Source organism: Rhyacophila brunnea, unplaced genomic scaffold (genome assembly GCF_057557595.1).
Source record: "Rhyacophila brunnea isolate RB1 unplaced genomic scaffold, BYU_Rbru_1.0 scaffold_19, whole genome shotgun sequence".
Taxonomy (NCBI): Eukaryota; Metazoa; Arthropoda; class Insecta; order Trichoptera; family Rhyacophilidae; genus Rhyacophila; species Rhyacophila brunnea.
Window position 1 is genome coordinate 9,994,901 of NW_028232848.1, and position 26,464 is coordinate 10,021,364.

A 26,464-nucleotide genomic window follows, 5' to 3' on the forward strand; every position below is an offset into this window, starting at 1 on the left:
GTGGGTCTGTATAGAAAATATATTACATGCATATGAACACGGTCCGAATGATCAATATCCATGTGAATGCGGTCCGAGAGGATAATGTGTATCCATATGAACATAGTGTGACTGGACCCATATGAATGTGGTCTGAATATTGTATCCAAATGAACACAATCTGAAAGATCAATATCCATATGAATGTGGTCTGAAAGAACAATATGTATCCATAAGAACGTATTGTAACTGGACTCATATGAATGTGATCTGAATAGACAATATGATATTGTATACATATGAACACGGTCCGAATAATCATTATCCATATGAACACGGTTAGAATAGACAATATATTGTATCCATATGGACTCTGTCTGAATAGTTAATTTCCATAGAACAGTCTGAATGGAAAATATCCATATGAACAAGGTCTGAACAAACAAAATATTTTTTCTCATATTATTCAGATGTAGCTTTCTTATACAACTCAGCTATTCAGGGCATTGTTAAACTGTTGAATGTATTATTTATAAACTGTGACAATATCGCATACCATTTATTAAAATAACTTCAATGTCATATTATTAGGGCACAACATGACAGACAGACATGAGTAACTATTTATGTAGGTTAAAGGCATAACAGTGCAGGTACGTTTTGTGAAAAATAGTTTTAAAGGAAACATAATTCAGAAAACAGAGTAACAGAAAGTGGCATCGGAGTGGCGCGGGGCGGGTGTGGCTCCACCTAGTGGTATAAGCACTCACTCAAGATACGATATAAACATAATGGCAAGAATCAAAATTACAAAACTAATGGCGATACTGAATTTAAATCGATTTAATTGAATAATAATAAGCTATGCATTTATAATTATTAATTGTATTCGCTCATTGAACGACAAATTTTAATCTTAAAATTTGACAAATATATTATTTTTCTTGTTTAAATTTCGTTACAGATGAATCCGAAAAGATTGTAAGATTGTCTGTGTCCTTTGGTGACCATATGAAGAAAGATCATTGTAACATTAATTCAGTTTTGAGATACACTGAAACAATTTAATTGCTTACATACTTGTTATATTATTTATTAAACTCAAAATTAAAAATTCTCACAATTCACTCTAGTTAAATATTTAGTTTTGGAAAGAAAGACAAAAATATATAAATATTCTTTGTCAAATATTTGAACAATGATTTTAAGTGTGCCATCTAATAGTTTACAAAATTCTCCACAAAATGGCATCATTAACTCAATTTGCAATCTTTGTGGACATTGGTCTTTTTTTCCGCCTGCCCTTCATATTGTAACTGATTGCCACGCAACTACCCTGCGAGAGGCCTACAAATGCCACACCGCTTTCTATGTGCTACCTGTCTATAAGGGAGTCGAAATAAATCAGCACAAAATCAAAATGTATGATGAATTAGTCATAATGAATGATTACTTAAAAAAACTCTATAAAAATGGTTGCTTATAAATTACATTTTCATAGTTTCACAATAATAACAATTATAAAACGAAATATTCTTAGTCAGTAATTAGTAAAATATTATATTATTATAAAATTTCTCTAAATAAAATTAACAGATTGACAAAAATCGTCCTCGACAAGGAAACAAACATATTTTAAATAAATACAACACAGATTGTATGTCATTAATAATAAAAAATGCTTGTAAATAAATCTAAAATCTGAAGTACAATTATATTATAAGAGGTACTCGATGAAAATTAATTAACATATTTTATAAATGACGTCACAGCAAAATCTAGAAGCTACACCAAAAACACAGAAAAACCATTTTTTCAATTTGAATAAAAGGTCATAATAATTAAAGTGCTGAGGATTAAATGAATACAAGTCACATATATGTAAAAAAAATAGTTAGGAACAGTTTTCACATCACCACATATTTTATGAGTGAAACAGGGAATCAAAATTTTATTCTTAACCCATTGAAGACAGATTAAATTTTGTAGTAAATTTGATTCGGTGATAACATTACAAAAGATGCCAACCAGCTGCTAAAAATCAGGAACTGGAAAAGACGTGCGGAGGACCGTTTTGGCTGGAGGACGGCGGTGGAGGAGGCCAGGGCTCGCCTTTAGCTGTAGCGCCATCGAAGAAGAAGAAGTAAATTTGATTCATCTTTTGACCATGTCCGATCCTAATAGAATCATATGGGCCACCACAGACTGAAGGTCTGTTTAACAGATTTGTTTTTACTAAAAATGGATGTTAGCCACTTGCCCATCATATAATGTGTGTATTTCCCAGACCCAGGATTCGAACCTGGGACCCACAATGTTATAGGCTGACGCTTAAGCCGCTCGTGTGCAGTGTTGATAGGAGTACTAAAACTGCTACAACTTGTTTATTATATTATGTTATTTTTCAATATTAAAAAAAATGTTTAGTTATTGAATAATAAAATTATTATCTTTTTAAATTTGTAGGGTACATTTTTATATAATTTAAACAGTATTAATATTATCTACTAAGGGTACATACTTGATGTAATTTGAATTTAAATTCGAATTGATCAACATTTAAACTATTATATTTGAATTGTTTTTATCGGTCTAGGATTCGCCCATTGATTTACCATACAGGATAGGCCTTTGGATAAATTCACATATATTTGATGCATACACAATTTCTATCAGTTCAAAGCGCATTCGGAGCCATTCATTGGTTGGCGTAGTTGTATTAAATGATATGCAGCCAATGGGGTATCGACTAATTAGTATGGAGTGGTTATCAGCCAATGAGATTTTATATCGGATTTGCCTAAACTGAATATGGGCAATGTACGATTATCATTTGTAAGAATGTCTCCATGAGCCAGCAAAAAATCAAACCTGATCAGGCAAAATTATACAACTGTTAGAGAAATGAGTTTCCTGATTGTAAATATCAGGTTTAAACCAGTCGGGTCAAGTCGGATGGTGGAAATAAATAGAATTCAGATAGGCTATACCCCAATACACTACATTTTGAAGAAGGGTTTTGAATGTGTGAGTGTCCTATGAAAATGAAACACATTATAGACGTGCAATAAGGTGTGTTGCAAACTTCAAATACACCAATATTGAATGAACTTCAGTACATAAACCGAGAGCAGTTGTCAGAACGAACAATAAACGTATTTTTGACATGTGTTAAGGTTATCCCATATTCTTCCACACTCGAGATCGGTTGCCGGTTACTCCACACCCGTTAGGTGTTTCAGTTCTTATTAATTCTGTATTCCCTTGGAAAAACAGACCTTGTTGACTGCGTTTCCATTCGCCCAGAACTGTCTTCAGACAAACGTTCTATGTCAATACACTGCGAAGTTTACTGCGCTAGTGAACAAGTGATATTTCTTATTAAGACTTCATTTACAGAATGCTGAAAACAGTATTGTGAAATTTACAATTGAATTTACTTAGTTACCAGTGTACTTGTATTTATTTATTTCTCAGCACTTCAATAAGTCAATTGAAACAGAACTTTTACTAAATAACATCACTAGAAAACAGAAACGTCCTACCAACATTTACAACGCTATCTATAATATAATTATTACAATTATCCATATATTACGTTGACAGTAACTAAATGTAATTCCTAATAATTATATTTGAAACAGTCATCTGAGGAATTTATAGAACACTTAAAAATATATTGGCACTATAGACAATCTTAAAAAATAATTGAGGATTTTAATGCCAATTCTTAAAGATAGTCTTTGACTTGTAACAACAGAAAATAAATAAATTAAATTAAACATTTTTTTTTTAAATATTATACGGAATGATCCATTGATTAGTAAATAATATACAACAGCAGTGGTTATCAAATGTTTTCCTTTCGCGGTGCTGCCAAACAAGTTTACTCAGCTGCCGGTTAAAAAAAATACTATCAGAATCTGATATGAAATGTTAATTTAAAATTTTGTCAGGCCACTAATTAAGTGTCATTAAGGGTCATCGATAAAATAATTAGTAAATAATGCACTATAGCAGTGGTTTTTAAATGTTTTGCCAAATAAGTATACTTAGCTGCCAGTTTAAAAATCTGATCTGAGATGTTATTTTTTTAGCTTTGCCAAGCCGCCAATTGAAAGTGTCTTCAAAATTACACATAAGGAGTCGTTCATGACTTACATCACTCTGCTTGTGATATTTTAATTTTTTATCAATTTGAATGACGTTAGGGACATTTTACTTCGTTATTCTAATTGTTAATTAATATGTTTTATAAATTTGCTCGACGGTTTTTTGCGGTTATCTCAAAATGTGCGGAATATGGAGGTTACTGACTTCGAAACTAACAAGATTTCTGAATTACACCAGACCCCCCCTTAAGATGTGATGTCATATATGGACAACCCCTTATGTGTATTTTAGATTCATATTAATAACTGTAACTTTAACCCTTAATTGCATGGCGCTCTGTATTATCGTTTATATTTCTTTGTGTGAATGAAATTTTATTTTTAAGAATTTGCAGTTATCTGCAGTCAGTGGACAAAGTGTGATGACAAAATAGTTATAGTTTTTATTCATAGGTGCCACTGTTAATTTGTAATAATATTAAACGTTAAATTTGGTCGATCAGAAAAATAATATTTATATTAAAGTGATGCCATCATGCATTTAAGGATTAAAGAAATTGATAAAATTAAAATCATAACACATAATATAATACATTCGAATCAAACTCAAATAACAAAATGCAAAATTGTCATAAACTGAAATAACCATGTCAAATGCCGGGTTTGCCATTTTTATTAAGGTTAACATTTTTTTAACACCTATGTTATATTTTAAGAATAGGTACACGTAATGAGCAAACGTTTATGTCAACGATACACAGTTTTAAAGTAAAATTTATTGTGTTAATAATAAAAAATTGACAGCGCAATGTAGAACCACATTAATTAGAAGTATAAATAGAAAAGATATAAAATTTGTAACACGTTGCATGTTTTTTCTCACTTCCAGTAAGGGCTGAGATACACAACAATGCAGACGGTGCTGTGTCAATGTAAGTCTAATTTGATTCCAAATGTATCCAATCGGCATCAAGCCAGATACCTGTATATTGACGCAGCACTGTCTAAGTTGTAACTGAAACTAGATCACCCAGACATCGTTTGTTTGACATCTATCTTTTCGTTCTACATTACGTACTGATGTTAAAATGTTATCGATTCATCATTTCATTGGTAACGGAAAGTGAATTATTAGGACAGTAGAACCTCGATATAACAGACTTCGGATATAACAGGCAAAATATCCGGTCAAATGTGAAAATTGTTATAAACATTCAGTTATTGTCATGTTTAAATCCAAGTGTCACCGCTTGTAAACAATGTTCTGCGCATGATAATCTAATAATATTTATTGACTATTCGACAGATTACGATAATTAACTGTATTACACGCATTTGCGTAATTTTAGAGAGTTGATTATAAGAAAAACAGCAGACTTCAAAAGTGCTTGATTCTTTTTTCAAAGCAGGATTACCGAAAGCAAGCGTGTCGACATTGAACATTATCGTCACTCTACAACGGGTGTGTCTGGATATATCATCCAAAGATGAATAAACAGGATTTTGTTTTTGTATAACGGTCGTTCGGCTTTAACCCACTGGACACGATTAGGCGCCGCTGTTATAAGATGCAGGACATGGTGAAAATGAAACATTTTAAAGTTGAAATTACTTAATAATAGATGTAGCTATCATTTTGTGGCGTTAGTTATATAGAGTCCGATATGATTTTTAAGAATCATTTGATTTATAAAATATATTTTTTAATTTGTTAAAATAATGAGTATTATATTTAGCTCTCGTTTTAGTACATCTTTTTTTATCATTTACTTCTATCATAGACGTTTAACCTTTGTCATTTTGTATAAAAAAAAGGTTTTTACTAAAAAACACAAAAACCTATATTTGACATGTTTTCTCGATTCCATTGAAAAGTACTAACACGTGGACAAAAAGTTATTGGTCGACAATAAGTGATACTGCAAATCAACCTTGTCTCCAATGGTTTAACGGACACCAGTAGTTAAGGGTAGAGATAGGCTGTTAAGATCCGCCATAAATAGTGCAGATTAAACTTTGTCAGTCATACGTATTTGTTTTTATTGAACAAAGACTACAATTTACAGATGGTGTTGGTTAGTTTTTAAATATCACTTAAACAATGCCTAACCAAACCACAATAGTTCTGGTATATTTTGGACGATACGATAAAATTGTGCACACTTTATTTGTTTTCGTTGGATTATACATATTACACAATTATGTTGTTGGTTCATTTTTTAAATTCATCAATTCATCATAATAGATAAAAACATCATTCTATCCATAAAATATTCAAAGTTATGTATGATTTAATGGCATAATTTTAGATATTTTATAGATTGACAAGTATTTTTTGACTATTATCTATTACGGCTTAGTTTTCGCAGGGTTTAATTGAATTTTAAAAACTAACCAACACCATCTGTAAATTGTAGACTTATTTCAATGAAAACAAATACGTATGATTAAGAAAGTTTAGTGTGCACTATTTATGGACACCCCCTCATCCGCATTAGTGCGTTATATCGAGGTTCTACTGTATTTTCAATATTATGAAATAGATATTTACTAAAAAATTAACAAACGGAGATATGATTTATGTAAATGATTACGTTATCGGTAGAGAGGTATAAATCAGAGGTCCAGCCACTTAATTTTTTTTATTTAAAATAACAGAAATTATCTGTTATATTATATTGTTTCCTCAATGCGATATTTTATTTTTAACACTTTTTAATACTAATTAATATATAATTATAACATTAAATGTAGGTACATTATCGATTTAATCTAAAAACATATTGCACACAGTTGTTCAATAACAAAGATAAAAATAAATAATAAAAAAAAAACAACGATGAATAGTATAATATATAATATTTATACATACTAACAAATCGTGCCTTATTTTGAACGAATAACGCATTCATAGTATATATTGTCAAAGACAACCGAATGGCATTAATTATATATATATTGAACTAACAGAAAATTTGGCAAGAATACAGTGGCTCGCAGTTAAGCCACATCACTAGTACAAGCGCAGAGAGCGTGAATGTAAATCCCAGCCGATGCATCTCTGCGGGCTAACTTTTGCCTTTGGGGGGAGGTCTCCCGGATCCCGGGTTATCTCTGGATCCTGCCTCGTCTTCTGGACTCCTCGGGATAAACCCCTGGTTAGAGTCCATGGGAGACTTCATCTTGTCCGTTATAATACCGCCGATTAACGTCGAGAGCGTCTCCAAAGACTGCCGCACCTGGATATAATACACAAAGAAAAATATTACAGTATTTTTCGCTGACGTTGCCATAATTTATACCGTGTCCGGAAACTTGTACGTATGCAATTCGCCGTATCATACTTCACCGTGAAGTGTTGTATCGGAAATATATGGCCAGTGACCTCCCGTGGGAATAGGCAAATTGAGGCTTGGGGGCGGCATTTACTCGAAGGGCGGCAAATCGAGGAGAATTATTTGGTATATATAGAAATAGCTAAAATTATTTTGTTTACGTGTATTACAATAATACCATAGTAAAAATGCTGTGAAAATAATAAATCTGTGTATTGTTAAATGGTACAACCAAAAGTGTCTCAAAATTTTTATTATTTAATCACTTTTTATATGTATCTAAATTTAATTTTATATGTTTTAGTGGTAAGTATATATTTTGTTGGTAATGTGTTCATCATGGCCCCCACAAGGGGGGGGGCTGACAGGGCTCTAGCCTAGGGGCCCGGGCAGAAGGGGGGCCTGGTGTAGCAGTCGACCAGATAAAGTAGATAAACATACATCTTAAATTTGCTCTAATAAGTAGTAAAAAAGTCGCCTACGGCGCTATTTTACTTTAGGCTTATTCACATTTTAAAATATATGGTTGTGTGACGCAATTTTTGGTTGTGTGTTAAAAAATCTGCACTGAATTTTATTTGACCTTGAAAACCATTCGGAAAACGCCACTGTAGAACATCAGACTGCCTTTGACCTTAGCGATAGGTAGGAGGGCCCGCCAAAGATTCTGACCTGGGGGCCTGCTTTAGGATTTGGGGGCCATGGTATCCATACAACACATGAAAGGATAATAAAAAATACTTAATAAAAAAATGGGGCGGCATTTTGGCGCTGTCTAGGGGCGGCATTTTGTCAGGAACGTCATTGTATATGGCCATATATTAAAGACCATCCTACATCTTCGGGTCGTATAGTACTGACATAAAATTCATGTCTAAATAAAACATGGTTCTAGTCGGTTTACATTTTACAGGAAGCCAGCAGCAAACAAATTTTGAAAATAGCCGATATACTGGGTTATTTTATTTATTAATTACCTTCGATATTTGATCTAGATTGGAATGCAGAAATTCATGAACTTGCATCGCCGACTTGGAGTGGAGCTGTGAATGCCATTTAAGAATTTCACTATACACATCATCACCTCTTTTCAGAAGTAATAAATTCTCCTGAAAACAAAAGCATAATAGATATAACAATGAAGCGCTGAGGATTAAAGAAGTACAAATAACATATTATATAGTACTCTCTCAGTAATCCGCCGCTCGATTATCTGGCAACTACTATAATCCGCTGTTATTTTTACTAGTTAATATCACAAAATCAAGTTCTATAATTCGCCGGTATTCGTATGTAAAATTCAGTAGTCCGCTGCGTGCCTATGCCTATATCAGCTGTCCGTCGGTGTCGAGGCATGGAACAACCTACCGGGACATTTCATTCTTCTATCATTCATTCGTTTTCATTGTAGGTATATCAATTAAAAAATGGCAACAATTTTGATAGTAGAAAACAATGTCGCCATGTTATTAATTGTTTTGGTAAAATGACATCTATGCCTATGTATAATTTAACATAATATCGATTTTCTATGCATCAGGCCCTAGTTCCTTCAAATTTTAATAGCCCTTTCTTACCTCCAATGTATCACTAGCAGCTTTCCCTTTGAATCTGTAATAGAGAATTGATGCAGAGACAGTGAGGAGTATGGTGAGGGCAAGGGCGACAATCAGCAGATAGTGGTGAGAGGTTTCCGTCTCCATCTCCGGCTTGCTCGGCCGCACTTTCCGCCGGCCCATTGCATTACTAGAAGGACTGGCGGGTGCTCTGATCCGCGGTGTAAGGTTTTCTACAAAAAAACCGATTGTATCTATGAATCAGCTGTAATAATGAACACTGACTACTGAGGTTCACTCCACTGGGTGGGACACAAAAAAAGGATGGATAATAGATACATCGCACGCTCAATAATAAAGTGATCTAACTCAAAATTTCAGTTTTTGGGTTATAATGATAACACGACTTAATACAACACCATCTATTGGGCTAAAATGCAAAAACATGGATTCTTTCAACGAAAGAGTGAGATACCAATACATGGGTCTCTTTCATACTGACTTGACTACTGTTCTTGGAGTTTTTCTAAAAAAAATAAGGTAAATTTAACATGAATATTTCATGCTAAAGTGACTTATTTGTACTTATGTCCCTTTTTGACAAAAAAATGTTTAAATGTATTATGACTATAGTGCGAAAACATCTTCTTGACTAAGTGTTAAAACTGTGAACTAACATGCTCCGTCCATTTTTAACCGCACTTCCATTATAAACTAACAAGCTCCTCCCATTTAGTAAACAACAGCGCCTAGAAGCGTAGCCAAGAAGATGTTTTCGCACAGTAATTAAGACATAAGTCGATTTAATACAAAATATGAGATATACATTTATGTTTTATGGGTCGTTTTACAATTTACAACGTTCAAAACAATTTGGGATATTTTGTAATAAATTGACATAAAATAATAGCTTTTTTTTTAAATCCCTAAAAATAATATTTAATCAACAATTACCATTATTAAAATTACTTCAGTATATATCTCAATTTAACAAATTATCATTATAAGCAAAATAAACTGAGGTAACATTTAAAATCATCCTAAAATCAATATTTAATTGAGAGAAATGTGTAAATCTGTCTTTTGGATGTCCTGAAAAATCGCATTTTTTGGATTAGGTCACTTTATTATTAAGCGTGCGATATGTTGAAGCGCTTAACCAGGGGTGTAACAACGCGCCGGGAGACTGAGAGAGAGAGAGAGAGAAGAGAACCGCCAGATTCTCGGATTCTCCCACTGGTGCTCCAGGGCAAGAAAAACGATTTTTATGGAAAGCAATATTGGAGTTAACGTAGGGACACATGGGATATAAGGTCATTCAAAATAGTAATGTTGCTAAGGCTTTTCAACATGATATATTTTCATGTCCTTTTATAGTACTACCTATAGGTACTAAAAAAGCTTATTGAAGTTATACTTCTTTAGGCGCGTTTGGAAAATCAGATCAGAGTGTATTTTTGGCGTATGACATGTAACACATAATTTATTTTTTCACACAAAAATAAACGAACTCGATTGGATTCGAACCACCGATTGTTCGGTTATCAGCCGAACGCACTACCATTACGCCACAGTATGATACTCCAATCGTGACAATTATACAGTATAATATTATAGTTTAGAATTGTTCCGTTGCCTAGGCAGCGAATTTATTATTGTAGGCCATTTGCAAAGTCCTTACGTACAGAAACTATTAAATGTCATAGTGGCACTTGTTACTTTAAAAATAAAAACGATAAATAATTATATAATTTTGTAATATAAGTTAAAGTGTATAGAAATAAACCAACGGCGTTCCAATAAGCGGTCCTTTTTCTGGAGTGTGTAATTTAACAATATAATTAAGAGCTAGTCGAAGAATCTAGGTTATCGCAAGTTTTGTTTTTCTTTTGTTACTCCAAAGAAGTATAACGTCAGTAATTTTCTACAAACACGTATCTCAATTTTTGTCATTTTGAGTTGTTTGATGTAATGAATTCAGAATTTGAATACGTACTATCACTTCCCTCCATTTTGGTAGTGAAAGATTTTCTCAACTGTGACTTTGTGTTTTGGTTTCTTTTTTATCGTCTGTATTTGGGATGAAGGTGGATAATTAAGGCACCGGAATTGTGATGGAAAACGGCGAGTTTATTTAAGTTATTATTATACTATATGGTTACATTTTGAATAATTTATTTTATCCGTACGAAATCGGCGTGCTCGCGATTTTTCTGTTTGTCGCGATCTGCGCGCCATCTTGTGATTTTTTCCAACGAAACCGTCGTCGAAAAGAAAGCGACGTTGCAAATCTCCAACGGTTATATTATAATCTACTCTACGGCATTGCCGGCTCGGCTCTGTTATTATTATTTATTTTCGTAATCAGCGCTTTATTATTTGTTGGCTTCGATACCGATTCGGGCCTCTTCAGATACACAAAGACATCCCCAAATGGGGACCATACGGGGGGGGTGTCACAGTACATATTCCACTAACACATATCTCAAAATAAACGTTATAACATAATAGATTTAAGCAATTACAAAAAACTCGTATCACAATAAAAGACTTTTATAAATATTATAAACTTGTATCTTGAGTTACGTGTTTGTAAGTATACAGAATACTGAACTCCGACAGATGACTATTATACTGAAGCTCTTTCTCGTAAGTCAAGATACGTGTTTAATGCAGTAATATTCACAGTAAAGTTGCAACGCATTCTCGTATCTCCGACAATATGACTGATCGGTCGAAAGTATAGTGCGATAAATTAAAGAAAGATAACATTTTTCATGAAAATATGTGTAACTATACGAAATGGATATTTCATAGAAGAAAATTTATTTCTAAATTAAAAACTGAGTGAATAAAGTTGTTATTTGCCTCGCCTGAAAAGTTGTGTTTTTTGAGATACGTGTTTGTAGAAAATTAGCGACGATTAACTTCTAACGCGCGTACATAAGTACACACACAAACTTTTTTTTAGATTAAAAGCATATGAAAGCTAATTAGTAGCTTTATTGACATACCAAACCCTGGTATGTCAATAAAGCTCTTAATAGGTATAACAAATGATCCAAAATGTCAATAATATTTCAACTCCTTTCTGTCATCGTATGCAGCTAATTAATGGAGTAATATAACAAAAGGATGGCTTACCACAAATGTTATTAGATATGACTTCGGGTTCATTTATCTTTGGAGTTCTTATCCGGACAACTTCTTCGAATGGCAACTTGAGTTGGGGGGAGGGAGAGGAAACAGCCTCGGCCACGGTGGGCGCCTCCTCGCCCCCTGATTGGCTGCAGATGGACGACTCATCGTCCACTGACACCTCTGATGCTTCCACATCTGTCTTACATTGGCGTAACTCCTACAATAAAGAGATAATATGCCATAGTAAATAAGCTGATATGCAAAAAGATTCACCTGATCTTATAAATGTTACTATTAAAACTAGCGAACACGAAAATAAGGGAAGTGGGTTACCTTCTGGGCGAGGCTGGAAGAAGGTATAATTATCGAGTGTGGAGAAATATGGGATACCTATAGTTGTTATTTTTAATATTTATGTATGTGTCATATGCATTAAAGTTTATCACGACAAACGAAATGCGCATTCAGCGGGCTTTGTATTTCTTGTAATTTAAGGCCTTACCGTCATTATGTCATAAACCAAAACTGGCTTCAAAGCTACAGAGAGTGGCTTTCGCATTTCTGTCTCACTAAATCGTTCTTACGATTAAAATACTTTTGCATTTTTGGCATGTTTTTAGTGTGGTAGATTTGATGTTAAAAAAATAATATTTTGTTAATTGAAAGATCAGAATTGAAACAAGGTAGCTTGTTTATTGCTGCCTTCTTTGTTTTCACTTTTCCATATTAATGAATTTGACATACTTGTGATTGCTCATTTAAATATCTCGGCAATATCTGCTGCATGAATGTTCTGCTGAATCTGTTGAACAAACTTTTCAACCAATCAAATCCTAGTAACTTGTAACCTGTCAAAAGTTTACAATATTAACAGACTTAAACCGATTATTTAAAATAGTGCTTCCCAAAATCATGGGTCGAGGGCCCTATTTTTATGAATATTTATTACAATTAATTCTGTGTATATATTAAAATTTATCAGATAAGACATTAAGCAAACTTTTTATTAAAATATTTATCCGAACATGTCCGATCCTAATAGGATCATAATATGGGCCTCCACAGAGTAGAGGTTTGTATTAACAGATTTTGTTTTTGACGAGAAAGTCAGCCACTTGCTCAACCTATTTATATTGATCGAAAATAATACTATCAAAAGAAGAATTGGTACTGTTCGGTTTTACGGAATACAGCGGAAAACGCATTTTGAAAATACCCGATATACTGGATTATTTGTTAGTTTGGGTTAGTTTAGGTAAGGTTAGGTTGGGTTAGGTTAGGTTTGGTTAGGTTAACCCAGTGGTCGGCAAACTCATTAGTCAACAGAGCCAAATATCAACAGTTTAACGATTGAGATTTCTTTAGAGAGCCAAATTTTTTAAACTGAAATTATATACCAACGTTGGTACACTGTTTATTAACTTAATAAACTTTAGTTAAAGATTTAAGTCTTAATTAAACTATTGGTATACTGAATAAAACTTGATAGCATACTTAATAATGATCTTATGTATCGATACAAATTATATTGTAAGTAAGGTATCCATAAAATTAAATCATGACAATGACTGACAAACACTCAATGTGAATTATGGCCTTGCATCTCCTTGGAATGTTTGGGTGAGTCAGGTTTGTCTGTTGATGTTTTTAAGTCTTATTGATGATTCCAGGTTTTCATCAATAGGACGACTTCTCATTTTCATCTTGATTTCCTCTCTTATAAATCTCTTTACTAACCACAAAACATGCAATATTAACATTATTGGAAGATTTTATTCAGTAATTAAATACAGAACTTGATTTTTCTTGACTCTTCTAAAGTTCCTCAACTGCTTTCTTCCTTGCATCACCGACAAGATATTTAGTGTTAAATGACGCGTGTTTAGTTGTAAAGTGTCCCTCCAAATTTGACTTCTTGTTATGCGCCGATTTCATGTTATGCGACAAATAATACAGGTCGGTAGGCCATTTAAGTTTTGAATAAACGCGAAAGTCTCGGTCCATTCAACTTAAAATTCACGGTTTTCGTCATCCGTTTTTCTTTGCTTCTTCTTTGTAACTATGTCAATTAGTGCAAAGGGCATTTGTGGCAGAGCCGCACTCAAGGGGCCAAAGAGCCGCATGTGGCTCGCGAGCCGCAGTTTGCCGACCGCTGGGTTAACCTAACAAATAATCCAGTTTATCGGCTATTTTCAAAATGTGTTTTCCGCTGTATTCCGTATAACCGAACAGTACCGAAGAATTGAACCCAAGACAATTAATATCTTGGATTAAACGGAGCAAGTTCTTTGCAATTCAACTCCATGAATCTACTGATATTACAAAAATTGCATATATTTTATAGTTTTTGTAAGATATCAGTATGACTCATAACTGTGTCGCTGAGTTTCAAAACCCGATATAACACTTTTTTGAAATAATTAAGATATATATATCGTTGGATTCGTTATTAAAATCTCTACATGAAAATTTATCGCCTCTTTCAAAAGCCGCTATGATTAACTGTCATTTATGAAACAAAATCAATGTGTCTATCAAATCCCGCTATAACACTACTGAAACATTCAAAAACCTTTTTAGTTCAAAAAGTTTTTGTTGATTTTTTCAACATAATGATAAAGTGTTATAGCGGGTTTTGAAACTCAGCGACACAACTATATGATGATTTGCTTTTCTGTTAGAAATTTTCGGCGGAGGAGGGGGCCGGAGATTATTTTTTTCAAATTTTGGGGGCAATGAAAATGAAAAAGTTTATCGATACATCCAATTTTATTTGCTTATATTTATTGCAGTAAAGAGTTAATCAGCCAATAAAAATGGGCATTTGTTCTAATTTTAAAATTGGTCTAATTTTAAAACCCAACCTTGACAAACAAAAAGATTATTTACATCAAAAATATTGAAAATTGACTCTTTAATTGTCGAGATGAATCTTTTAAAACCATAATATCAGAGATCTACGAGTAGTTTACCTTAGCTATAGGTACGACTTCAGTAATCGGAACACGGGACGCCTTCCAAACTTCTGTCATCAGCTTGTAGGTGGTATCCCGGGAGAGAAGACTGGCGAACACGTGTTTGTCTTCCAACGTCGCCACACCGACCGCGTTAGGGATTATGCGGGCCATCTTTTCTTTCGTTACTCGGCTTACGGATGACAGTGGAATGAGCAGCTGTAAATTTGCATTTCTCGTCATTAATTTAAAAGTGTTTTAAAAAGAATTGAAAGCAAAGAGTTTGGATTGTCATATTAACTGTTTGTATTAAAACATTTTTAGTCGCTTCAATCGGTAGCCATAAAAAATATTCTCTACGTATGGCAGTAAAATGGCAACTGTAAATAAGATCTTGATCAATTTTAACATTTGGTTCATGTGACATACCGTTGTAAGTGATTTTTTGTGATTGTTCCTGTAAATCAGTTGTACAGTTAATATAATATGACAATAACACACAATAAATTAATACTATCAACATAGGGTAAAATAAATTTTGAATTATAAGAGTTTTGTACATTTCCATCAGTAGGTATTAGCGACATGGGATTCATCTTTCAGCATAATAGTATGTGCTTTATTTTTATAGCAGTGGCTATCCGACATAAATAGTGCACATTAAACTTTGTCAATCAACCATATTTCGTCACTGTTCTGGCAGAAGACACTAATTCGAAAAAATGACATATTGAGTTAGTTATACCAAAATGTTCCTTATTTCAAACTTTACCGTCTGGAAACCTTCTTAATAAATAAACAAGTCTTTATTTTAAAGTCATCCTTTTTACGACTACTTAATAAACTCACATGATAGACCATTTCAAACATTTTAACAACTTCAAAGTCAAATTACTCAAAACTAGTATTCTCCAGTTACTGTGTTCTGCCAGAACAGAGACGATTTGTACTCATTGAACTAAGGCAACAATGTGTACAGATAGTGTGTTAGTTTTTAAAATTCAATTAAAACCTGCCTAATCCAAGCCGTAGATAATAGTCAACAAAATATTCATGTAGGTACTTATCTATACAATATTTTTTATCTAATATGATTTGGTTTAGGCAGGGCATAATGAGTTTTATAAAACTAACTATCATCTGTAATATGTATTCTTAATTCAATGAAAAAGTGTGCACTATTTTTGTCAGATCGCTCAGCGCATACCGAAACTATTATGGTTTGGTTAGGCAGGGTTTAATTGAAAATTCTTAAAAATCTTAAAAACTAACCAAGCAATTTATATTCTTAGTTCAATGAAAACAAATTTGTATGACTGACAAAGTTTTTTTCCTATGGGCCTCCACAGAGTGGAGGTTTGTATTAAAATACTTTGTTTTTAAGAGAAATGGATGTCAGCCACTTGCTCAACCTATTAGGTCCATACTCTAACTCATACACAAATTGAAAAACAATATGTGTACTTGCCAGACTCAGGATTCGAGCCTTTTTTCGAAAATTTCTCAAAAAAACTATTTTTACGAAATAGGTACATGTTTTAATTTTTACCATATTTTGTATGTATTATAATCCGCCGCTTTCACTAATTGGACACATGTCTGGTTTTTGGGGTGGCGGATTACTGAGAGAGTACTGTATTTAGAAAAACTTGCCGACTTTTCCTCGAAGAATGCTAGCATGATAGCCTAGCCTAGACTGACTACGATGTTGTTATTCTATAAAAGCTTTTTACTTGCTGAATTGCTTTTCATGCCTTGTACCTCATAAATTTACCCAAAAGTGAATCCTGGATTAGTGAAATCTAGCTTATTACTATTAGAAAAGTATGACACTTAATAATTTAGAACAGAATATTATATTTACCTTTGTAACATAGCCAAAGACATTGGAATAGAATGCAAAGTAGTTTTTGGTGATGTAAAGATGACCTTGAAGCAAGATGTCCCCTACCAGTGCACAGGAGTAATCTACGAACATAAACCAAACATAATCGTTGAATTAACTAAATTAATATTCTGCTCCTTATCATGTGCTATCAGAACATGAATGCAGAACTATTCTAAGCCACATCATCGTGGAGGAATCATCCCCAGTGAATTGTGTAAACGCACATTCATCAATGAATCATCGAAAGTGATCATCCGGAATCAAAAGTGAATGAAGCTCAACTGGTTCTACTTTTTGATCATGCATGACATGCACACTGCGCCCCTGAGTACTGTCATCATATTCCTCATGATATTATGTCGCATTACCCATGGTTTTATTCACTAACGCCTCTTTTTCCTATCCCTCTTTCTCTCGATGAAATTTCTGCATTCATATAACAAATAATCACAATTTTTTTGAATTCTAACCTACAGCACAATTTCACTTAACGCCATTTTGGAATGAATCGAGTATTTCACTTTCGGAGACACGTGTAAACAAAAAGTGAATGCCTGAATGCAATTCCCTGCGGATGATCATCTGCAGTGACTCGTCTAAATGAGTTATTAGTTTAGTTGATGATATCCCAATAATAATTAATGATGGGTGTCCCACTTACAATTGAGTACCCGTTCTTCCTGAGCAGCCTGGGGAAAGTGTCTGTGGAACTTTTTCTGTCGTGCCTTGCTTCCGGAGGGGGCAGGTGGCGGACTCCCCCCGCCCCCCTCGCTGGTTGACCATGACGCCTGCTTACCGCCTCTGAAAACAATAGAAAACACACACAATTAGAAGAAGCCATAACCATCTTTAGCATCAAGCCCTGGAAAGGTCTCTCAGTGAGAAGTCCACAGGAGGCGGTGAGGCGAGGTGTAAAATTCGCGAAGGTCTACTCGGAGCAAATAAAAATTAGACACTCCCACGCTGCCCATGATAGTATAAAGAAGTGAAACTTTTGCATGTCGTTATCTCGAAAAGTAAATAAACAATATATATTTTTTTTTTACATTAAGTAATATTTCAAAACCGACCACGAAAAATGGATTGGCGAATAATTCAGATCGATAACAAAAAATATAGCTTTGTAAAACTGGACAACCTGTGAAACGCTATCTCGATAAGTAGATCAGCGATATATCCTTTTTTACATTTTATCTAGACACTGATCACGAAGAAAAGATTGGTGAAAAATTCAGATCGATAGGACCAATAGATACCAAAAAAGGTAAACGAACGGCATGAGATGCGTCGCCCCTTAATCAAGCCTCTAGCAACATGCATAAATGAAACAACCCACGAGACCCGCAGTCTCCTATAGGTTGTACAGTATTAGACCTATTTGCATTTTCATGGAGTGGTTGTATATTTGGTGTTTTCTACTTTCTTCCTTTCCCTTCTTTATGCAAGCAAGATATAATATTATACCTAAATCTTTTGATTTTAACCCAAAATTAAAAACAATAATAAGACATAGTTTGATTCAAGACCCACTAGATATATTTCCTTTTATTGCCAGTGTGAAAAAAACTACAGTAAACAAAATGAAAAAATCATAAACACTTTAAATCAAATCGAATAGACATGTCACAAATGTAAATATTTTATGGAGAAAATATTAATTGTAAATATTTTTACATAGGTAAGCAAATATATAATAAATGTAAATGCATTTTTCTCAAGCTTAAGATTTTTAATATGTGGCGACACTCAATTTTTTATTTTATATTTTATTGCCATCTGGTTGCGATCAACCAAAGTTTTTAGTAAAACATTTTTAGAAATTCATGGTAGATACCTTTAGATGGCGTTGAAGTCACAATTTATCATAAATTTAGCCAAAGACTTCACCTTAAAAGAATTAGTACTTAATAAATTCTTCTTACTCGCAAGCAAAACTGTTTTCATTTTGTGAAGATCCTGACGAAGTCTCCGAATATTCTCCGAACGATCCACTGTCTTCGCTAAAACTCATTTCAGCTGTTCACTTGTTTATAACATGGTATAAATATTTTTTTTAAATTCACATGAGTATATTATATTTCACCGAACGCACTTGATCACATCGACAACATGATGTAAAGTTTTGATAGCCATTTAGCATGTTAATATATTGCTTTGGGATGTCACTGCTTAAAGTTATTTATTTTATTTGGGTAATCAACAATCAACATAGAATGCTCCACCACTGTTAGTATTAATCAATACATTTTTAGCACACATCTCTTTGAGCAGCGTTTCATTTTATCAGAGTAACCTTAGTAAGTAGATGGGGTATAATTATTTATTCGAAGTGATTTTCAATAAAAAAAAATGTTGGTTTATTTAAAAAAAGCATCGATTTTTATAAAAATATAAATGTGTATGACTTGAAATCGTTTTTAATTACTTACATAATATATGAAATCTTATTTAGGTATGTGGGTCTATTCTATGCTTATCGACCGCTAAAGTGATAAAGTGAAAAATATTATCACACTTAGGGTAGGTTTGTATCAAAATATTAGCACTTATTGTAACAATTACACGAAGCCGGTTTTTATTGTTGCAATAAGTGCTATATTTTAACAGCACCTATCTTGCTGCTGTTAAAATATCGCACTTATTGCAACAATAAAAACCGGCTTCGTGTAATTGTTACAATAAGTGCTAATATTTTGATACAAACCTACCCTAAGTTTGATACTATTTATCAATTTAGTGTTCGATAAGTATAGAATAGACCCACTGGTCCCAATATTTGAAGCTCGATATAAAAAATATTTTTCTTCTTAATGTTTTCAGATAAGTACCTACTTACATATTTATTAATTAATACAGTTCAAATTGTAAATTATTATCAAAAAAATGTCTTAAAATGTAAGCTTCGTATTTTTCCGCTAGGTGCCTCTGGTGGTAAAGGCATTACATATATTTTATATTAATTTAAGGCACTTTGAAAAATAGAATTTCGTCTCGACAATTTATTGATTGAGCGTATATTACCTATAGAAAAAATCTCAAAGCTATTTCATGAATCTTTTCCATTTATTTTTCGGGCCCAGGCTATATATAATAGCACCTTTCCCCAAAACACGACCCTGCTTATAATCAATGCCGCGCTAAGGGTGGCTGCCGCTGGGGAACCAGCCTGAAATTGTGCCCCCCCAAATTATTTTTGTCATCATAATATAACAAAAAATACACCATATTTTACATATATGGAAGAAAATTGCGACCTAGGCGATTTTTTTACGGTCCGTGAAATAAACCCATGAAATATTGTACCTCTATAACTCATTTTCTGGCGCCCTTTGTCATATTGATTATACTATACATAAAATACGATTAATACTTTTCATTATTTTTTTGTTGTATACAATTGATGCATTAAAGTAGCTACATTTCAAAATCAGCCAAGTCCACCTTTAGGTGTTTTTTTACTTTTTTGTGAATTCCTGAAGAACTACTGCTTTCTAATGCCGGGTCCACATTGGCAACAAGTTGCTGGCAACCTCGTTAGATTTTACGCTAATTATCGTAAAGTGTGGACACGGCAAAACATTTCTGCATTATCGAAATGTGGAACTTATTAATTTTAAATATTCTATACTCTAATTAATATAAACTTTCATCCTTGTGACTGTGTAGGTACTTGAGAAAACAAAAAGCTGTTTTTCTCCTGTTCTTCTATTATGGACTTAGCTGATTTTGAAATCTAGCGACATTGTTATAAGATCGAAGATTTTAAAGTCTTCAATAAGAATATATGTAGGTATTATTGATACATTATATTGATACACCCACGGTGGCCGCGCAGCTTAAGCGTTGGACTATAAAGCCGTGGGTCCCAGGTTCAAATCCTGGGTCTGGCAAGGTGGCAAGTACACATATTGTTTTTCAATTTGTGTGTGTAGGGTATGGACCTAATAAGTTGAGCAAGTGGCTGACATCCATTTCTCGTAAAAAAACAAAATCTGTCAATACAAACCTCCACTCTGTGGAGGCCCATATGATCCTATCAGGATCGGACAAGGTCGAATATTGATACAATTCTGTGAATATTCGATTTGAAACCTTTCTGCAGCAGACAACGAACGTAAGTACTTTATAATATATATTGCATCATAAGATTCAGTTGATGTAATTGAATGGCATATATTTTTTAAATAAAAACATTAAAAAATATATTTTCAAACTTTTGCCGCCCCCTGAAGCATGCCGCCCGGGTGTTTCGCAGTCTTAACACTCCGCTTAGCGGATCAATGCTTATAATCACTTTTAATGCTATAATAATATTGTAAGTACATACGTAGTACTCAAAGAAAGGTCAGTTCCTTGACTCGCCGAGGTTACGAGGATATCGCATCGTGAACAGAATAATGTAATATATTAATATATTAAAAACAGTGATGACCAAACATAATATCTCAATTAAAGTAAGCTAGGTATATGGTTGATCGGATCACAAGCAGGGCTGTAACAACCCTCATTTTTTTTATTATTACAACGATTTTATTAGGATGTATTCTTATTTGTCCGGTACAAATATTGCAATCGATTTTTAACTAACTTCCCGACTAGCTAGACATTTGAAACTTTTAGAATATATCAGAACACGATGCCAATGCATTCTTTTAATACTTTTAGCCATCTTTATTTAAGCAGAAGTGAATTCATTTTCAGTTAATTCTGTTTTGTATGAAAAGTTATTTCGGAAGAAATCCGTAATCCAATCAACTATTATTGGTTGCTAGGGTCCTAACAACTAAATTATTAATATATACGTGCGTTACTCTGGAAATCAATATGAGTGTCAAAATGACATTTCAGTATTATTTCTATCAAATACAATTTTTTTGATCGTTTAAGCTAGTCAAGTCAAGTTTATATGATTCAACATAAAATTTAAAAACGTTGTAAGTATATAAAAAGTTCTTTTTATCTTGTAATTATTAAAGGTAGATACGGTTCCGGTTGAGAAAAAGATGGGTTAGGATTAAGACCAGAGCTGCTCTATTTTCTAAAAAATTAAAGATTCGGTTTCGGGGTTCGCTTCCATAAAATAAAAAATCGGATACCCGGTTCCGGTTCTTTAAAATATCCATATATTTACCTACCCAAGCTATAGGTATACTATTGATATTTTATTTTAATTTCCTAACTATAAAACTACGTGTCGATACTATGGTATCAATGTATCCTTAATAGATCGAGTAGGTACAGATGTTTTAAGACATTTATTTCAAAAGTTTCACAAACATAATATCTTGTTGTTTTGTAGAATTTAAATCTCGTTAAAAGATTGATGAGGCATTTGAGGTTATTAGTTTCAAAGTCGGTAATCTCCATGTTTAATTGTTTTGATATTTTTCTTGATTCTGCTTGTCAGTATTTTTCCATGAAATATCAAATCTAGTTCCGCTGTAGTATAAAACCGGAGGTTGATTGCGAAGTCGTTTATATTCACTAGCCGCTATAAATTTGTTACATTTTATAACTAACTTTAAACACGATTTTTAAATTAATTTTAATGCGTTGTTAGCCTTTTAAAATTATTTACTTAAGAGCATACATAAGTGGAACGGCAAATAATTTTCAACAGTAGGTGGAACGAAATTTCGCAGTCGTCGCCAATCGGAGACTGACAGTCGAGGTGTGAGCACGTCAATTTGTTTTGTGATAGCGTCGGAGGAATATATTCTTAAACCGTGTAAAGATGACTAAAAAACGTTCCGCATGTACTTGAACAAGAAAACATGTCAATTAATATACTCTTATTATTACGAATATAATAATAAACATAACATTAAAAGGAGGCATGTTGAATTTTTGTGACAAATTATATTTCGTTCTATCTATGTAATAGGCGCGTACTGACTGAGCGAGCACCCTCGCGTGGTGGCGTAAAATCGTAAACGTAAAATCCTCGCAAGGCAAAATGCTCAGTCAGTCATTACGCGACTCGCCCGAGGCAAACGCACGCGCCGCCTCGGCCAAGTGTTGTCGCGACCGATCCAATCGTTGTGGGTTTATCGATGCTCAAAGGTGCTGCGCGCGGCTGCCTCGCGTGACGTTAATTTTGTTGCGAGCTGCCTCGCGCAGCGATTTTCGCAAAGCAAATGCCCGAGGTAGTCTCGTGAGGCTGCTTGCTCAGTCAGTATGCGGCTGTTAACGCAGAAACTTTGGATAAATTATTTATTTTCTATCAAATTTAGGTAAATTTTGATTTTGACAGCTGCGAATAGGACTACGTATTGTAACCATGCGTATGGCCTGGGTTGCAGGTAGCCGTGATCAAGCTAAAACGCGGGATATTCATACTAATAAATAATAAATTTAATGACCTATGCGAGCATGGTCCACGTCTGTTACACATCACTGACTAATTATAATAATATTGACATTATAATTTACATTAAGAGGTTCTGGATGAGAGTGATTTTTTGTTTTAATCATTATTATGTTTTGACTTAATATTATATTAATCTTAATAGTTTCAATAATATTTGCAGTTGATAATTTGATATACCACACCATCACGGACAATAAAAGACGTTTGGAGGCTATCGAGATGTGACATCGGCTTACCATGAAGATATCCTGGGCTGATCAAATTACCAATTAAGAAAGTTTTAAGACAGGCCAATAAGACAAGAAAACTTATAGCTACGGTTACATGTAAATTGTACGTAAAACATTTTTATTTCACCATTCCACAGTTCGCCGTGAGCTTTCTATCGGAAAGAGATGACCGTATACTATACGGTCTCCAATTTTATTAGATTTAATATGAACATTTATTCACTTTTCATAGCTGATTTTGGAAAAATTCAAGAATGAAAACCTAACCTAACCTAACAAATAATCCGGTTAATCGGTATATAAAAAATGGTTTGCTGCTGGCTTCATGTAAACCGATAAGAACCGTGTTATATTTAGACATGAATTTTATGCCAGTACTATACAGCCCAAAGAGGTTGGACGATCTTTAATATACGGCCATATATTTCCGATACAACATTTCACGCTGAAGTGTGATACGGCGAACTGCATACGTAAAAGTTTCAGGACATGTATAGCTACATCAAGCGCAGAAAATGGATTCATTGCAGGTATAGTTAGTTAGATAAGTAACTACATGACCATTTCAAGTTAACTACTCAGTTTTACATAGTCATGTGGAGTTCTAGAATTAGACCCGGACAATGGCGGACTGCTCCTTGAAATAATCTCTCAGTATCGTCCGCCCTTTGATTTGGCGGTTTTCATGAATAAAGGATTCATTCGAATCAAAAAAAAATTGCCTACAAGTATCCGTACAAAAGTGAATGCTCGGTCCCGACAAAACCGCCCGAATCGAAACCGCCCGGGAAAAACCGCCAAAACAATTTAGAAATGAAACAATTTTTATTTTTACAACGTTTTTCTTAGATCGTATTCTTATTTGTCCAGTACAAATCTTGCAATCGATTTTTAACTAACTTCCCGACTAGCTAGACATTTGAAACTTTTAGAATATATCAGAACAAGATGCCAATGCATTTTTTAAATACTTTTAGCCATCTTTAAGTAGAATTGATTTCATTTTCAGTTAATTCTGTTTTGTATGAAAAGTTACTTCGGAAAAAATCCGTAAAAAGTAAAACTATTATTGGTTGCTAAGTGGGTCCTAGCAACTAAATTATTAATATTAATATATACGTGCGTTACTATGGAAATCAATATGACAAAGCAGTATTATTTCTATCAAGTACAATTTTTTTTGATCGTTTAAGCTAGTCAGGTTTATATGATTCAACAGAAAATTTAAAAAGGTTGTATATAAAAATATTTTTTATCTTGTAAGTAATTATTTTAGATACGCAAATAAAAAAACATACAAAAAAAGATACTTACTTATATAAAAATAAAGATATATAAATCATTTTCATTCGTAGTCTATATTCTATAAACTGGCGTACACGTCACACGGAAAGCATTGTGCCATCGCGTTCAACTGTTGCAAGTTTTCAATGGGAGGGAACGAGACGGATGCTGAAGCCGGTAGGGGGGGGGGGGGAACCGCACGCCAGCTTATAGAAAACAGACTACAAGTAGACTTTATTATTCGTTATCAGCATTTCTCGCGGGATTTCGTTGATATTCTAGGTATTCCGTTAGGGAACACAATATGTATAAGCTATGTAGCTGCATCGGATTAAACACGTATTATCGGCGTGCTAAAAGTGTTAAAAGCTGATGATTTAAAGTTATTGTTATTACTCTGTTAACAGCTGCAACGGATTAAATCTCAAATTACACTGATTATCGTAAGTATGTAGTTTTCTATTGATACGCAATTCGAAAAACCATATTAAAAGCACTTGTTTTATAGGTATATTTTCTTTACTTTTTGCGGGCGGGTTTGTCTTGGCGGATTTGTCCGGACGGTATTGACTAGCACTGGTACGGGCGCATTTGGTTTGGCGGCAATGTCCGGGCGGTTATCTCGGGGTGCCAGTGGATGCCAAGTCTTACAATATACTTATTTTGTTTAGATAATAATATTTACCCTTAATATAAAGATGCATTTATGTAATTTATCGTATTATGCAGATGTAATATAGATATTATATTATATGACGCAAATCTGAACATAAATAACTTCTGAGTTATTAAAGTGGGCGCAGCGCTCGAATTGGAAAAAAATTACGAACCGGAGCGCTCGATAATTTTACGAAAATATTAACATACTTATCTAATTTTATGCGTATTTTATAAAAAAAAGTGTGTAAGATTCTTTTGTTATATTGCCGATCCAGCGCAGACGGTCAAATTATTTTTCCACGAGACGGGGCGAAAATTTTGGGGACCTTATGAACCGGAACGATGTTCCGGTGCGTTCCGGTCAATTTCGAACCCTGAGTGGGCGACGTTAATTGTTGGTAAGCTATGATTATTACGTATTTATTGGATCAAGAAATGATTGATGAACTGCTTGCTTTCGCTGCTGAAGAGATAATGAGATTTTAATTGCCCCCTTTAAAATGCACGTTAATTACATCGATCGGCCGCCTGGTCATTACGCACAGTGTGCGTCTTCCGCGTCCAAAGTATGAAGCCGAAATTTTTACTTACTATTAGCATATTTTGCACACCCTCATAATATATCCATCGTATTCTAAGAACGATCGAAAATTTGACTTATATGCTATAGAATGTAAATAATGTATGTACAGATAACGTTAAATAGATAATATCACAGGTAATAAAATACAAATGTAAGTTATATGTTATATGTTTCAGAGAACCACCTGTTTAAACATGGCGGAAAACTGATAATGATAAATAAACAATTTAATCTGGTGCGTTCATCGGTTACACTATCAATGATAACTGTTATCATTATCTATGTCGGATATTAATATTTATCTAATGGCCAAAGTGATACTTATTGGATATTTGACCAATAGGATTTCGGATATTCGAGTGGTTTATCGGC

At 33.7% G+C, this 26,464-nt stretch overlaps 1 protein-coding gene across 1 annotated transcript; it reads right to left on the bottom strand.

The window, feature by feature from the left end:
- Positions 1 to 7,037: 7,037 nt before the first annotated feature.
- Positions 7,038 to 19,091, bottom strand: LOC147072723 (uncharacterized). The gene is made up of 8 exons (XM_085946156.1): positions 18,888 to 19,091; positions 17,627 to 17,766; positions 16,942 to 17,045; positions 15,096 to 15,296; positions 12,127 to 12,340; positions 9,004 to 9,215; positions 8,404 to 8,535; positions 7,038 to 7,330 (listed from the first exon to the last, which is right to left on the bottom strand). The coding sequence occupies exons 1-8, from the start codon at positions 18,974 to 18,976 to the stop codon at positions 7,160 to 7,162; spliced, it is 1,263 nt and encodes a 420-aa protein (XP_085802282.1). The 5' UTR covers positions 18,977 to 19,091; the 3' UTR covers positions 7,038 to 7,159.
- Positions 19,092 to 26,464: the final 7,373 nt, after the last annotated feature.